Here is a 16489-nt window from a genome sequence, read left to right on the forward strand (position 1 = left end):
GAGACTCTGGTTTTGGGGTTTGAACCATGTTATGAAATCCAGAGTGACTTTAGGGGTTGGCGTTTGGCTTGATTCTCTAGCTAAAGGTAAAATGCTGGATTTGCATTTCAATCTTCGGGTGCAATATTTTTCTCTAAAGTAACAACTTGTTCTACTTCGGCAAAAGTTACCACAGCTCTGTCTCACAAATGTAGAAATACCCAAACAACGATTGGCTTGTTGTTTTATGGTGGTTTTCGTTACATCTTTTCTAACTTCTTCTCGGCTAACTTCTCTTCTGTAATTGCTGCTGTTTAGTGCACTAAGGAATTCTGCTCATGTTAGAATTACAAGCCATCAAGATAGCCATGATAATGTGTCCCCAGGATGCAGTGATTTAATGAAACAAACCCAAATTACTTTTCACTGAGTAAGGAAAGTAATAAATAATACCTGCAAAGGCTGGTAGCACTCTTGCCCTCTAATCTAGTCAGACACTTGTAAAGTTGAGCAGGAGGGGCAGTGCCAAGGGACCTGGCACATCATCGCCACATTCCTGTGTCTAGGAAAGCCCCCCTTCCACAGTCTACCCACCCTTGAACTCTGGTAAGATCTAGCCGCCTGGGGAGTTTGGAGTGTCTTAAGACACTTCCGTGCAAACACGCTTCACTCTGACTGAAGATCAGTGGAGGAGGAGCAGAATGTCTTTCAGAGAGATACAGAATCTCCACTGGTTTTGAAAACTGTGATTTGTAGGAGCTCCTGATTCACTCATGTAGTTGTTTCATAGACTCTCATGTATCAACAACAATATTAAAAATATTTAAAATACTCAAAATATTAGATATAATTTTTAAAATTTATTATTTTTTTATTTTTTTACTAGTTTTCTTTTTAGCAAATACAGGCAGTTTGGTACCATTGTTTAGGCTCATCCATGATCTAGCCCCTCCCATTGGACCCTCCTTGTTGATGTAAATGGGTCGTGCATTGTGGAGCTAGCCCACAGTTATTGGTACGATAAATGTCTCTGCATATCATGACCCAACATGTGACTCTGACATTCTTTCCGCCCCCTCTTCTGCAAAATTTCCCTGAGCCATGCTGGGTTCATTTTTGGTCTGCTTCAGTGCTGAGGTGTTGGGGCCTCTGAGGCTCTGGCTCTCTGGTTTGGTAGGAGTTGATTTTTCTCTGTGTTGGTCTCCTTCCCCTTTGTGCTGGTATTTGGTTCATCAGGAAAACAGCACCCTTGCTTGTTTCACCAATTTTCCTTAGTTTCAGTCGGGCCCCTTTTGAGGTGTGATGGGACAGCTGTCTCCTTAGGATCTGCATCTATCTGAAAAAGAGAAGCAGATTCTCCATCAGAGAGTAAGTTAGCACCCAGAAAATTGAGATAACACTTACTTTTTTAATAGACAGTTTAATAGGTGTAGGCCCTCTTGTACCCCATGATTGATGGTAGCTTGATATTGGAGAGTGGTCTTATGTTTGGATATGGTTCTGACTTGTTTCCCAGCTCCAGCTATGGGTCCCGTACCACTGAGGGGATCAGTTAGCCAAATCAAGAGCAGTTGGTTCCCCACCATGGCTGTGTGCCACTATTGCACTTGTGTGGGCATCATAACAAGTTATTTGTTGCTAAATAGGTTAGACCATAATTTGCTTGGACAGATATTGGTCATTTCTCCCAGTCGCCCATGTACTGGCACTAGACACGCTGACTGTCTGGGGACTGACTCTCTCCTGGCTTCCAGTCATGCCATTCCATTTTACATGTCAGCTGTACATGGTGTCTTCAGCAATAGGGTCTTACCACTGACCTTTGGTGGGTTATCCAGTACTCTGACAGAAGTCTGTCATTCTTTTAGGAAACCTTTTAGGTTTCTCTGATCAAAAGCTCATTGTGGATGATAGCCTCATGCTGGTAGTGGGGGTTACTGGTCAGTGCCCATTAAGAAAATAAGGAAAAAAAAACCCTAATATATAAGAATTAGAGAGGAGAGAGAGAGAGAGGGAAGGGGGAGAGGGAGGGAGGGAAGACATAGAAGATTTAGGTTTTAGTACTGAAACTATTTAAAAAATTAAAAGTCTCACCTTTCTTTTTAATTTGTGGTATGTACCAAGCATTCCCCTCGATCTTTATAGAGATAGTCCATTGTTTTCTGATAATTATTTGGAATGGCCATTATTCTTATCTGTATCATTTACTTTCTCATTCATGGGACAAAATATCCAACCAGAAGCAGTAATGGGAAGGAAAGGGTTCATTTCCAGTCTACAGTCTCAAGAGGAAAGTGTTCATTATGGTGAGAAAGGCATGGCTGACGCCAAAAGTCAGCTCCACACAGTTACATCAGCAGGGAGGAAGTAGAGAGACAGCACATTGGTCTGTGATCTCAGGGCTGGTCTGTGATCTCAGGGCTGGTCTGTGATCTCAGGGCCGCCCCCAGAACCCACTTCTTCTAGCAAGACTCCACTATCTGCAGCTTCCATAGCCTTCCCAAAGAGCACCACCAGCTGAAAATTAGCAATTCAAACACATGAGAGTTTGGTGGGGGGGTCATTTTTCATTCAAACCACAACATTACCCTATTTTACTTTTAGCAAGAAGATGCTAATTCCCAAGAGAGGTAAGGGACATATATCCACTTAAAAAGCTTGTAAGACTTAGAGCTGGGATGTCAGCTTCTCTGACTCCAGCTCTGGAAACTTTCCATTACAGTGGCTTCTTTTAAGAGTCTGGATCTGGGAAACCTAGGACAGTTCCATCCCAGCAGTTGTTAGGTGCCCAAAATACTTCCATATGGAATTGGTTCTAGCAGAAGGTGGAGAAGGGGCTGAAAAGAGAACTCTGATTTACTGAGAACATTTTGTAGATGGATTCTATGTCATGTCTCATGTGTTCTGTACAATAATTTCCTAGAGAGGCTTTGGCTCAGAGAGGTTATATTCAAAGGCTCTGGACTTTGAGAGAACCAGTGCTAAAAGGATTAAGAAGAGGCAACCATGAAGGGTTCATTATCTGAGCCTCAGATAATGAAGTTGGAGGTTCCCAGCACCCAGCACTGTTCATCTGAATCTAATGCAACTGGGTACCCATCTTATGACTTTATGATTGCTGGCTGCTAAGGTGGTTTGGACAGTATTTCTTTTATTGAAATGTTAGGCAAGTATTTTTTTTTAGTCCAATATAGTACTTTTGAAATTTTGTTTTATTATATCATTGTATTTTGTCAACATGTTGTGAAAATTTTTTTCTCATTAAATGAAAGAAAAATCTTCCTCCTATTGAGTTAGGTGCTACTTTTCTTTTCTTGTGAGTAAACTATAAAAGCCTATGGAAATTTGACATTGAATATCTCAGCGTGGTAATAATATAGCAATAAATTCATAGCAAGGCAATTCCTTGTTATTCAATAACATATTTTCACAGTGCAGCTGTGCCTATCATGCTGGGTGTTAGTCAGTGGTAAGACTTATTAGTAGTAGGAAAGGGAGGAAATAAATTAAGCAAAGGAAAAAGGGAGCAATTTCAAAATATTAGAAAAGGAAAAACCAAGATACATTATAATTCTTTGTTCTTTTAAAAAATATTATTATTCTTAACAACATATTTTATATGTATACATCATGTGCTGGTACCCTTGTTTCCTGACTCCATTCTGCTGGGACCCTACCCAGTGGGGTTGCAGGTATTCCCCATGGGGTTGTGGGTTATGTGTTATGGGAACAGCAGTCAGTTACTTTTGTGGGGAGGGGATGCCTCTGGATATGATGTCTCAACCTGTGGCTCTTAGAAACTCTCTGCCCTCTCTTCCAATGCCCTGAGCCATGGTGGGTGACTTTAAAGTCTACTTCAGTGATGAGCTCTTAGGAGCCTCTGGATCTCTGCTTTGGTAGGTGGTGAGTGTCCTCGGGGTCTGTTTCCTTCACCCTGGTGAAGATTATCAGGCTCAGCATGGAAGGAGCGCTCTTGCTCATCTCCCCAATTCCTCTGTGGTTTCAGCTGTGGCTTGGCTGAAGTGCAAGGGGGTATTTTGTGTCCCCAGGTTTTGCTACCTTCTGAGAAAGAACAAATTCTCAAATGGAGAGTGAAGTCAGTATATTTTAAAGGGTACAAGCATTATTAATTTAGGGAGAATTTGATGTATGTAACCCCTCTTTAAGCCAAAGTGAGAATTTGACACTGGAGAACATAAACTTTTGTCTCCATAGGCTTCTGACCTGGTTCTCAATTCCAGATATGGGTTCCTTTACCCTGAGTGGATCTCTTAGCCAATCAGAAAGCTACTGGTTACCCACTGAGGCTGGTGCCACTATTGCACTGGCCTGTGCATCTTGTCAAGGTGTTTGCTTCTGAGTGGCTTAGACCTCTGGTAGCTCAAGACTTTCTTGGCCACTTCCCCAGTAGCTCATGTAGTACTTTCCAGCACTAGATGGGCTGTCCGGGGACTGGCTCTCTTCTTGTTTGGGGGACCTTGTAGGTCTTCCCAATGAACAGCTCATTGTAGACAGCAACCAGTTTCTGGTACTGGGAGTTACAGGCAGAGGCAAAAAAAAAAAAAAAAAAAAAAAAAATTACGCTTAGGCTTCATGCCACCTGCTCCAGGGTCCTACTTTGCAGGTGCTTGCCCCATACTTCTTTTGAGGGTTATATTTTTTAGTCTATCTCCATGGATCAAGGTTTCTATGCTACCGGTTCATTTTGTATTTAGTTTTGTGTATGGTTTTCCCCACTCTCCCCTTCCCCTTAACCCTTCCTTCCCTATTGTCTGGGCCTCGAATTTCCTATCAGGTATGTCAGCAACTCGAGCTCGGCCAGGTTAGGAAGTGGAGATGAGTGAGACCATCGGCGTTTGTCTTTCTGTGATTGTGTGAGTTTGCTGAGTATGATCTGCTCCAAATCTGTCCATTTTTGGTGGAAACTTATTTTGTAAAATGGCTTCGTTGTTGAAGAGGTTTGCTATAAGTTACTTTCCTATGACTGTGAACAAATACTAGACCAGAAGCAACTTCTGAGAGAAAATGGGTTTCACTTGGTTTACTTTTGCAGAGGGTAAAGTCCATTATGGTTGGGAAGACAAGGTAGGCCAGAGTGGAAGAGCCTGCATGGTGTCTCTACACAGGCTGGAAGCAGAGAGAGGACAGCAGGCTTGTTTGGGTACGTCGGGGCTGACCTCAGCGACATACTTCTTCCAGCAGGCCTTCACTTCCTGAAGGTTTTAAGCCTTCCTAAATAAGACAGATCAGGTGTTCAAGCACATTAGTCTATGGGAGACATTTTACATGCAAACCATCACAAGTTGTTGGAACACTAGCATTCTATTGATCTTTTCATGCTTACATTTAATTTTGACAATTGAATTTGGTTATTATTGAGATAAAATAAAGTAGCATTGTTAATTACAATCTATATTCCAAGTAGCATTTTAACAATGTAATCCTTAAATCTGATTTTTTAACATTAATATAACAGGGTAGCTTCTCCTTAAAAATAAGCTCATTATTGAAATAAATGTAGATTCAGGACTGGTTTATTTGTTTTCAAAGAGAAAACATCTGGATATTTATTTATTCTATTTTTTTAATTTATTTGAGAGAGACAGAAAGAGAGAGAGAGAGAGAGAGAGAGAGAGGGAGACAAAGAATGGGTGCACTGGGGCCTCCAGCCATTGCAAATGAACTCCAGAAGCATGTGCCACCCTTGCATCTGGCTTATGTGGGTCCTAGGGAATCAAACCTGGGTGCTTAGGTTTCACAGGCAAGTGCCTTAACCGCTAAGCCATCTCTCCAGCCATGGATATTTATTTCAATACTAAAAAACTTTGATTGCTACATTCCTAATGAGGCGGCCATGCATAGTGTTCTCAAGTGCTGGAGGGTTAAGGAGCAGAGGAAGTGGAATGTCCTTCTATGAGGATCCATTCTTTGCGGCTTCAGCTGACAACCTTGGACAAGTCACCACCCTCACATTTCAGTTTTCTAATATGTAAAGCGACTTAACAAAAAGTGCCTATTAACTTAAGTGTTAGTAGTGATAAGGAAGTCAAATGAAGGAAAGACTTCAAGGCGATCTAGGGACTCTGTTCACATGGACTATTGGGAAGAATATATGTAAAATATTGAATATGTGAGCCAGAGAGGGAAGTTAGATAGCTAGAAAAGGGAATTCTTCCAAGGTGTTTGACTAAAACCTTTAGGATTCTAAAGTATAGAGGTAACCAAATTTCATGCCCCCTCCCCCCCGCCCTGTCTCCCTCACCGGAACCCTAAGGCTTTAAACATGCATAGCAGTTTGTTTCCCTGCTCTGCATGCCTAGCTGTGTTCCTTGTCTGAGCGGGATTGGGGGCGCGAAGTGGCTGCAGATCATCTGCTTTTGTGCTTGTTCAGCGCCTGTCAGCGTTTCCCACAGGAAATTATATTGTCGGTGGCTTCTTGTCCTGCTGTAGAAGTTTGCAGCTTGCTGTGACTTGGCGCAGGCACCTTCAGTCCTGAAGCAATTAAAAGTAAATAAAACTGGGTAAACATTTCTGAGGATTATTTTTATCTGCTTATTAAAAGGAATGCTATCATTTTACACTCCCAGTTTATTTTGGAATTAAAACCCAAGTAGTCAGATACTTCACAAGGCATAACTATTGTCATCACCATCAGGCTTAGGGGTGAGAGGCACTTCAAGGTTCACAGTGTGGTTTAAATCAAATTTGCAGCAAGAACAATTAGTGGCGTATTTCTTTCATGCTTACACATCCTAGGATTAAGGGATTTTAAATGCATGGCTGGCGTAGTTAGCTTTCCATGATTCAGTCTCATTCCCTTGATCACTTTTCTTTTATGCCTAATTAGCACCGCTAGTGATGTCCTTGTAGCGATTGTGAAGGCAACATCCAAACTTGAGAAACAGGGTTCTATTGTCTTGGGACTTCTCAGCCTCCATACTATTGACTGCTTTTGGCCTAACTCTCTGTCAGGGTGAGTTATTCTCAGGGTTCTGGTGTGTTCGCAGCATACCTGGTTTCGTCCTCTAAGATGCTGGGCACACCCACTGTCTCTCGATTGCAAGTGTGCACTGGAAGTAGCAGCCCGTCTGGTGAAGGATAGCGACCTTAGAGCATTGTTTGTAATTGAATCTTACGTGTAGTATAATTGTGCCCAGTGTTCACTTTCTTCAAACAAGAGTAATTAAATTTATAGTGGATGTATAAATCACATGAAGGAGTGGATCAAAATGTCTATTAGGTCAGATAATAAGACTTTAGCTCCCAACAAGGTCTTGATTTTGTCAATTGTTAGGAAAAAGTTAAATCATTGAGTAAGTTAGTTTGGGGGAATAAATTCAGTAACTAATTAAAAAATATTTATTTATTTAATATTTATATTTCAATCAGAGAGATATAGAGAAAGGAGAGAGAGTGAGAGAGAATGGGCACTAGATACATACACCACGTTGTGCATCTAGCTCTGCATAGGCACTGGAAAATCAAACCCAGATTGTTGGGCCTTGCCGACAAGCACCGTAACCCCTGAGCCATCTCTACAGCCCCAGTAACTGATCTAATATCATTATACTTTCCCCTGCTGTTTCAGGTTTCTGTGCTGAGCTGTTGTTACATTAATTCACCAAAGCAAAGTTGTTCTTTTAGTTAAATGCAATTTCATCTCCATCACATGTTATTCATATATTATATTTCACTGGTTTTCCACAGTAGTGTACAGCTTATGTCCTCAATATATTGACAGGCTCAAAGAGAATGTAGAAGAGCCCCTCACACCCTGAGCTGGAGGTCGCATTTGCAGGCACATGGCTTTGAGCAGACTGGGTTTCACACAAAGCTAATGAAACTCGGCCGTCAGAGGCTCTCTCTAAAGCCTCATTAATGCTTAAAATTTTTTATTCTTCTTAACGAAGGCCTGCATGTCTTGTCTATGTTCAATGCCTGGCAGATCTGATCTGTCTGTGAGAATGGAGTCTCCATGCCAGGAGAGAAAGAGAGCCTGTGGTTAGGGGCAGAAGTCTCAGGGGCCTTTGAAGAGTGGCTGGGTCCATGCTGAATGGGTAACTCTGCAAACTGCATCTAGTTCTGTACTCCGAAAAGGGAGAATTCCCTACAGGGCACTGAGTGTGCCTTTACTCAGCTAGTTATGGCTAGTTTTTCTTTTCTTTTCTTTTCTTTTCTTTTCTTTTCTTTTCTTTTCTTTTCTTTTCTTTTCTTTTCTTTTCTTTTCTTTTCTTTTCTTTCCTTTCCTTTCCTTTCCTTTCCTTTCCTTTCCTTTCCTTTCCTTTCCTTTCCTTTCCTTTCCTTTCCTTTTCTTTTCTTTTCTTTTTCCTTTCCTTTCCTTTCTTTTCTTTCCTTTTATTTATTGGGGGGGGCATGCCAGGGCTTTCATCCGCTGTAAATGAACTCTAGACTCAGGCGACACCCTGTGCATCTGGTTCATGTAGGCTGTGGGGAATCAAACCTGGGTCCTTTGGCTTTGCAGGCAAAAGTATTAACCCCTAAGCCATCTCTCCAGCCCTAATTTTAGTTTTCTGCTTACAAAAAGAATTCAGAACTCCTGATTTGGTTGGGGAAACTCTGTCTTGTGATTTAGAACATGATGTGGACGGCACAGATCATGGGAAATGAGATTTCTAAATACTGTGCTAATGAAGGAGATGTTGACAAGCTCCGGATGTCTGACACGATGATGCGCACATGAACTTGCGGCAGCTCTGATCACCTGCACATGAGAGCTACACCTGACAGGGAGACGCGCCCCTCCTTGACAGCTAATGATGGCGATGGGAGGGGCGCAGTGACACAGATGGGAGATAAGCGAGGCGCATACGCTCAAAGTGCCATGTGTATGTGTAAAAAATTAAATTTTTGAAAGAATAGTGACAGATTCCGTGAGCCAAAGATGAGGCATGAGGGTAAGGGAAAGGACATATAAGCACCGCATTTGGTAAGGAGTTCAAGGGAAGGAAGAGGGAGGCTGAGTTGCTATGTGGGAAAGAGCAGGAGAAAGCTACGAACAGAAGTTACTATCAAGGTCATGGGGCAAGGGCAATCTAAGGCTCTGTAGGTGTCTTGCCAGACCTAGGGCATTAGTATATGCATGACATGTAGATACAAAAGACCATAGGACACAGTTCCCTCATCCTGTCAAACCCATCTCTCATTGACCTTCAATGACCTTCGGAATACACTAGGTTGGCCCTGAACACCGAGATGCTAACATTAGAAGTTCACCAAATTTATCTCTCTTATGACTTTTTAATTTTTATTTATTTATTTTTTTGTAGCCGAAAGAGATCCTGGGTTTTACTCCTGCCCCATCTACAAGAAACCAGTTCGAACGGACTTAAACTATATTGCTGCTGTGGACCTCAGGACAGCCCAGGCCCCGGGACACTGGGTGCTTCGCGGGGTCGCCCTTCTCTGTGATGTCAAGTAGTAAGCAAGTGCCTCCAGCCACAGCTTTGCAACATGCAGAGTATATGCTATAGCCTGTTTTTCTCTGTGAGTGTTGGCCAGTGTAGAAATCAAAGTGGTCCTCAGTTAATGAGTTACTAGACTTTCTGTTTCATTGGATGATTAGATACATTGTATGTGTCATATCATTAGGGATAAACCTCTGCATTTGTGGGAAAAGTTCTTTAATGATTTCAAAACTTAATTTACAACTTCCTAATGAATTATTGCTCTCAAGTCTCCAATAATGTATTTTCTTCTCATTTCCCTCTGCAGACTAACTAGCTTAAGGAGTTATTCTCCTATTGACATGTGTCAGGTGACAGGCAGGTTATGCAGGGTGATATGAAAAGTTTGCGGTGAGTTTGCTCCCCTTCTTTTTGCATGTACGTCAGGTTGGGATAATTATTTTCAGGGCTTCAAGCAGCAAAGTAGAAAGATCTTTTTAAAAAGGAAAGACTGGAAGAATTGGTTAAAATTGCAAATAGACAAGTCAGGTAAACCTAGAGAATAACCCTACATGATTATGTTCAATTGCATCTGTAATTAGTGACAAGAAGCCAATGTATGCCTAATAATAAAGTTAAAGTGAATAGAGTCTGTGTGGTGGGTGCACACAAGTTTCTATGATAATGTAAATGCAGCCAACTTTTCTGCCAAAACAATTTAAACACAGAGATAAACGTATTCTCATGCTTTGATTCTTATTTTTCTCAATACCAATGAAAAATTGAAAAGGCTGAAAACAAATTGCATAGAAAGGGGTATTTAATAACAGAACAAATGGGCATGCCCTCAAGGTTCAATAGTGGAGCTATACTAGAGGAAATCAGGAGGTATTAGGCAATTATGAAATATGGTATTGAAGATTTCATTATATGAAAATGGGAAATATATACTATTAAATGAAGAGAATAATTTGCAAAATATTGATTTCCCTGTGATTACAGCTATAAAATGAATTTGAATGTGGACAAAAATTAGATAATAACATGGACGGATAGAAACAGATGTTATAGCATAATAAAGATAACAGCAAAATGTTATGATTAGAAGAAAAATAAAGGAAGGGTAAAACTCTTAGATGGTATGTGGAGACTTCAAAAGGGATTTTATTACCTAGGAAAAATGTTCTCTAAGGCATTTGCGTTTATTTTTATTTTAAACCTTGGTTGTAAATTAGTAACTCTTCCCATAAACGTATTGAGTAGAAAACTTGCTTAGTATCAAATTAGATACTGTGGTTAGCCCTAGATCTGATCAACTCCTTTATTCTTTCTGATAATGGGTTTTCTCAATGTGTGCAGTGGGTAGGGAGGAGTGTCAAAAACACACACTTGTCTCTCTCGATAGGGCAGTCTGTGACCAGCATCACTGTTTTTTTAAAAGTATTTTTGTTGTTTATTTGATTTATTTATTTGAGAGCAACAGAGAGAGATAAAGAGAGAGAGAGAGAGAGAGAATGGGCGCGCCAGGGCCTCCAGCCACTGCAAATGAACTCCAGACACGTGCGCCCCCTTGTGCATCTGGCTAACGTGAGTCCTGGGGAATCGAGCCTTGAACCAAGGTGCTTAGGCTTCACAGGCAAGCGCTTAACCTCTAAGCCATCTCTCCAGCCCAGCATCATTGTTTTATGCTAATTTTGCCTGAGTCGTTTGTGTGATGCCTACTGAATTTGGATAATACTGGTTCCTCTTAAATAAGTTCTTCGATGTAGAATAATCTTAGCCTATTTTTGAGAATTGTAGCTAACTGATTGTCTTGAAGAATAATAAAAATAAAAATGTCACACACAGATTAATAAATGATTGCTATAGATGTTGAACTGGCATTGCGCTTTGTTTCTTTTTAGGAGGAGAAGCAACTGCCATACATTGTGTATGGGTGTGTGTCTGGTGTGTGTGTGTTTGTGTGTGTGTGTGTGTGTGTGTGTGTGTGTGTGTGTGTGTGTGTGTGAGAGAGAGAGAGAGAGAGAGAGAGAGAGAGAGAGAGAGAGAGAGCGAGCGAGCATGGGCATGTGTGTGCTACGGAGTGGAGGTTGGAGGACATCTTGTTGGGCATTCATCTTTCCTTCTGCTTTGTTGGAGGCAGTTCTAGTGTTCATCGCTGCAGATGCCAAGCCATGCGGCCCACAAGCTCCTGGAGAGTCTCCTGAATCTGGCTTCCATCTTGCCACAGGCGTGCTGGGATCACAGGCACATGCTACCAAGCTTTATATAGCTTTGGGTATCTAAACTCAGGCTGCCACACTGTGTAACAAGCACATTAGAGTTTTACTGCTAATCATCACCCTGGCAGATTAAGGGACTGAACTTAATTTCTAAACTCTTCAATGAGCCTTTAAAAATGGACTTTCAGGGGCTGGGAATATAGTTCAATGGCAGAGTGCTAACCTAGTGAGAGAAAGGACCTGAGTTCAATCCCCAGCCTTAAAAAAAGTGAAAAGCTTTCTTCTTGAATTCAGTATTTCAAGTAATAAGAGTAAAATGTCCCAGTTTTATGACTTCCATGCCTTAGAGGGTTTATCTGCAGTCCTGTGAAAGCACTATTATCCCTGCCTCTGACGACCCTCCAGAAAGGCAACGCGCCACGTGGGTCGCTATGACGAGTGTTCTGCCCATGCTACTTTTGTGCCTCCTCAGATTTAAGGTTCCATTTAGTTTCCCAAGGTCCTAGGTTTATGGTCATGCTTAATTCTTCCCAAGTTTGAGTTTATGTTGGGTGGATGCAGAGCCAAGAGCCTTTTCCTTTCTGTAATTTGCATGCCAAATGGTCGTTTTTATTGGCAATACATTATTGCTCCTTGCTGTGAGGCTTGGGGGCCGAGCCAAGACATACTGTGCAGAACGACGCCTCTTTGTCCCATTCTGGTAATGTTTTATGATGACTGTAATGCCTTGCTTCATTTATTTCTTCACTTAGGCTAATAGACTCAGAATTCTTATCAATTGTAATCCAGGACAGACATACCTGGAAAGCCAATTAAGTTTTCCCCAACACTTTTTATTCAAGAGCTGGTGTTAGGTTGTTAATAAGGCCACATGGAGTGGGAATTCTGAGGAGTTGAGAATAGAGGAAGGCTAGATGTGACGAAAGGTACCAAAGTGACCCTGAAAAGTCACCCAGCACAGTGGAAAGACCAGTGAAGGGCTGTGAATGAAGACCTGTGCTGGAAGCAGGTATGGAGCCCTCCCATTTGCTGCTGAGCACAGCTTAATGTTCCCTCCCAGATTTCATTTGATCAATGCAGTCAGCTGTGATGGACTCATTTATGATTTGTCTATGCAAATACTTAAAGTAAAACCCAGAAAGCCTGTAGAGAAGAGGAGTTAGTAAAACATCGGAGTGCTTTATCATTTGAAAAGTATTTGCACCAGTGAAACTTCTGCTACTCTAGAAAGCAGTGAAGATGCTCTCGGTGTCTTAGGAGTAGAGTGCATCGCTATTGTTTTCACTCCCCCCATATTTGACATCAAAGATATTCACATTCACAAGCAATGCAAATGAGAGGCTTTAGGAAGGATGGTTAGTATAAGTTAAGTCATATTTTAGGAAGGATTTTTTTTCTATGCATTACAGTGATTAATAGGAGAAGTCAGAAAACTGAGCATTAGCTAGGAAAATAATGTGTACATCCATTCTTTCTTCATCTTGCTTTACTTAACTTTTTTTTGTTATTTATGCTCCTAATCTATTTTTCCCATGCTGAAAGTCCATCTTTACTCCTTGGTAGGAAAATATCTGAATATATTATTTGACTCATATTGGTACTGTAAGAATGGGAAATTCACTGATTAATTTGATAAAGTATAGAACAGTGACAGAACTTTTATCAGCTTTAGAAGTATGGATTTCAGTCTAACTAATAATCAGAGAGAGAAAAATATGTATCATCATAAACTATATTCATATCATATTCATATATCATGTTCATGTATTAATATATGGATTGTCATGTTCATATCATAAAAGGAAGTTCATCCAAATGATCCCATTGTGACTAATAAACTCTTATAGAATTATTGTCAACTCACTTATTTTGATTTCTGCTAATGCTGACATGGTGCCATTTAGATGTAAGCATAATATTTCCGGTGCATAATGGGTTCTAAAATTAATTACTTACTCATGAACACACATCAACTAGCTTAATTCAGAAAAATCTAGATTATTTTGATTATTTCATAAAATATGAAGAGGTCTTTAGATGATGGTAAAAGGGAATGGGACACCATTGGGCAATTAGATAAATCATAGTAATATAATTTCATGCTGGCCACTTCATAATTTGTAATAGCACATCTCATAGAAGAGAGCCTGTCGTGTGCAATACTGTCATGATGCAACGATGTCCTTCTGGCCCTCCTGGGCAGTATCCATGGGCCCCTGCCCTGGGCAAGAACTTGAAGGTGAGTCTTGGTATTAGAAGATCTCAGATAAATCTCAGTTTTCTTTGCAGGATGAAACAGACCACATCAAGTTGCATTTTCTCACATTACATCTTTCCATATTCTTTTCTCTGGCTTATTGCCACCTTACTCACATCCTGGGCCTCTGTCCACATGAACTCCTAACAGTTAGAAAAGCCCTCAGAGGTGAACTTTGGATTTAGATAGAAGTCTGCACTCAAAGAGCCCTTTACTGGCTTTCTCACTGGCTCACATTAGTACTTTTTTCTTCAGGAAGCACAGCTGGAAGTTCCACTGAAGAATCTAAAGAGAGTGTTAGTCACAGGTTATCTCCAAAGTTAATCTCATATTAAAAGGAGAACTCAGCATCTCAACCATGAGACCACGAGAGAAAGTGCAGTTCAAATCCATTTTGGTCCAATAGTACTATGAATGGTAATATTTTGCTACACATAAAAAAATGCTGGGCTTGGGGAGATGGCTTAGAAGTTAAAGGTACTTGCTTGTGAAGCCTGTTGGCCCAGGTTAAGTTCCTTAGTACCAGCTTTCTTGCAGATGTACAAAGTTGCACAATGTGTCTTGAGTTTGTTTGCAGTGGCAGGAGACCCTGATGCTCCGTTTTCTCTCTCTTTTTCTCCCTTTCTTGCAAATAAATACATAAAAATAATTAAATAAAATAAATAAATAAACAAAAATATGGCTTAGTGGTTAAGGTGTTTGCCTGCAAAGCCAAAGGATCCTGGTTCAATTTTCCAGGACCCACATAAGCCAGATGCACAGGGGCACACACGTCTGGAGTTCGTTTGCAGTGGTTAGAGGCCCTGGCACACCCATTTTTTCTCTTTGTCTCTTTCTCTCAAATAAATAAATAAAATGTATTTAAAAATATGTTTTTTAAAATAATGCGGGAATGTAATAACTGGCACCCTAAGACAATAAAGTGCTGATCAGGAATCTCCTGGCCTAATCAGTCATTCCATTGGACCTCATTATTTGGGCTCTCAACTTGCTCCATAAAGGCTCCATTAATGACAATCATGTTTCTGTGTAATCATGACACTAATCATAGGTAGAGAAGAAGAAGTTGCTTGGTAACTACAGTTCCATGGGAAAAAGACATTGGGAGGTCATATTCAGATTCTAACACTCCCCATTCCCACCCTCTGCCCGGTCCTTCGTTCAGCACTGCCCTGGTGCACGTTTGACTCTTCTGTTGCCTTTCCTGCGTCAAGTCATCTGATGGTGGTTTCTATCGCCCAGAGCACACAGAAGGAGGTGGGTAACTCTAGGCTCTAGAGAATCCCTGAACATCCTCTCGGAGACACTGATGTTTGGCTTCTTGGCATGCAGGCGTGAGAACAGACATAAAGATGGCAGAGACCAAGGAGGAGAGGAGAGGAGAAGCACGTGGAGCCCGCACGGTGGCTCCAACTCTGGATCTGTATTTCACGGGTGGAGTAAGTTTTGGAAAGTTGATCAGCTTTTGTGAACTATTGTCACCTCATCTTATGACATTGTGACGAGGAGTAACAAAGCCAAGCAATCAAAAGTGCCCAGGACGAAGGCGTGCTTGGCCAAAATGAGTTCCTTTCACCTTACCTGTTACAGGTCAGTTTGTGTACGGAGGACACAGGGCAAGCTGCCCTTATCTGGCCTAATGACCGTGTTTAGGAGGTAGCCTCAGTGGTCAGTGGGCTTGTCATGTGGATGTTTGCATCCACCTAAAGTGCCTAAGTGTTTGAAACTGAATCCCCAGAGCAATGGCGATAAGAGCCGCAGCCTTTGGGAGAGGACCAGACCGCAGATACCTAATCCGCATAGAGGAGAGGGGCAAGTTGGGCTGAGGCTTTTGCCCCTTGGCTAGGTGAAGACACAGTAAAGTCACCACCTGTGGACCTGTAAAATGCCTTTCATCGGACAGCAACTCGCTCGGCGCCTTTACCTTAGGTGTCTCTGTATCCAGAAGTAGAGGAAATGTAGGTGGTGGTTATTTTCAGCACTAAGGCACAGGCGTGTGTGGGTACAGTGCTTCTGTGTGTACTGAACCTAGCTTTATCTTCACCAGTGACACCCGCCCCCATCATTTCCAAAGTAACAGTGCATGGGCTTCCTTTTGTCTTTGTGGTTTTTTTTTTTTTTTTTTTTTTTTTTTTTTTTTTTTTTTTTGGTTTTTCGAGGTAGGGTCTCACTCTAGCCCAGGCTGACCTGGAATTCACTATGGAGTCTCAGGGTGGCCTCGAACTCATGGCGATCCTCCTATCTCTGCCATCCAAGTGCTGGGATTAAAGGCGTGCGCCACCACGCCCAGCATCTTTGTGGTTTTGACAGAAGTATATTTAGAAGTCAAGTCCAAAGTAAAGTCTAGAGCCTCCACATTCAGTCACCGAATGGCATACGTGGATACAGTAGGTATATGGAAATACCATACTGTTCATTACTGACATCCACACCATACACTATCAAAGTGAAAGAGAAGCAGGAGAAAGATAGCTTTTTTTTTTTTTTTTTTGAGGCAAGCCCAACAGATTGCCCTTCTTTTTAATGTGAGAGTGAGAAAGAGAGAGGGGCGGGGGGAGAGAATTAGCATGCCATGGCCTTTAGCCACTATAATTGAACTCCAGGCTTATGCACTTGTGTCATCTTGT

General features: G+C 41.5%; 1 protein-coding gene across 1 annotated transcript in view; it reads left to right on the forward strand.

Annotated features, from left to right (window-relative positions):
- The window catches only part of Dnah5 (dynein axonemal heavy chain 5), a 247680-nt gene extending 237648 nt beyond the window's left edge, over positions 1-10032 (forward strand). The window contains exon 79 of the mRNA XM_045132474.1: positions 9267-10032. Within this exon, the coding sequence (XP_044988409.1) occupies positions 9267-9418 (152 nt within the window). The 3' untranslated portion in view covers positions 9419-10032. The remainder of the gene's footprint in view (positions 1-9266) is intronic.
- Positions 10033-16489: the final 6457 nt, after the last annotated feature.

Source organism: Jaculus jaculus, chromosome 13, assembly GCF_020740685.1.
Source record: "Jaculus jaculus isolate mJacJac1 chromosome 13, mJacJac1.mat.Y.cur, whole genome shotgun sequence".
NCBI classification, from domain to species: domain Eukaryota; kingdom Metazoa; phylum Chordata; class Mammalia; order Rodentia; family Dipodidae; genus Jaculus; species Jaculus jaculus.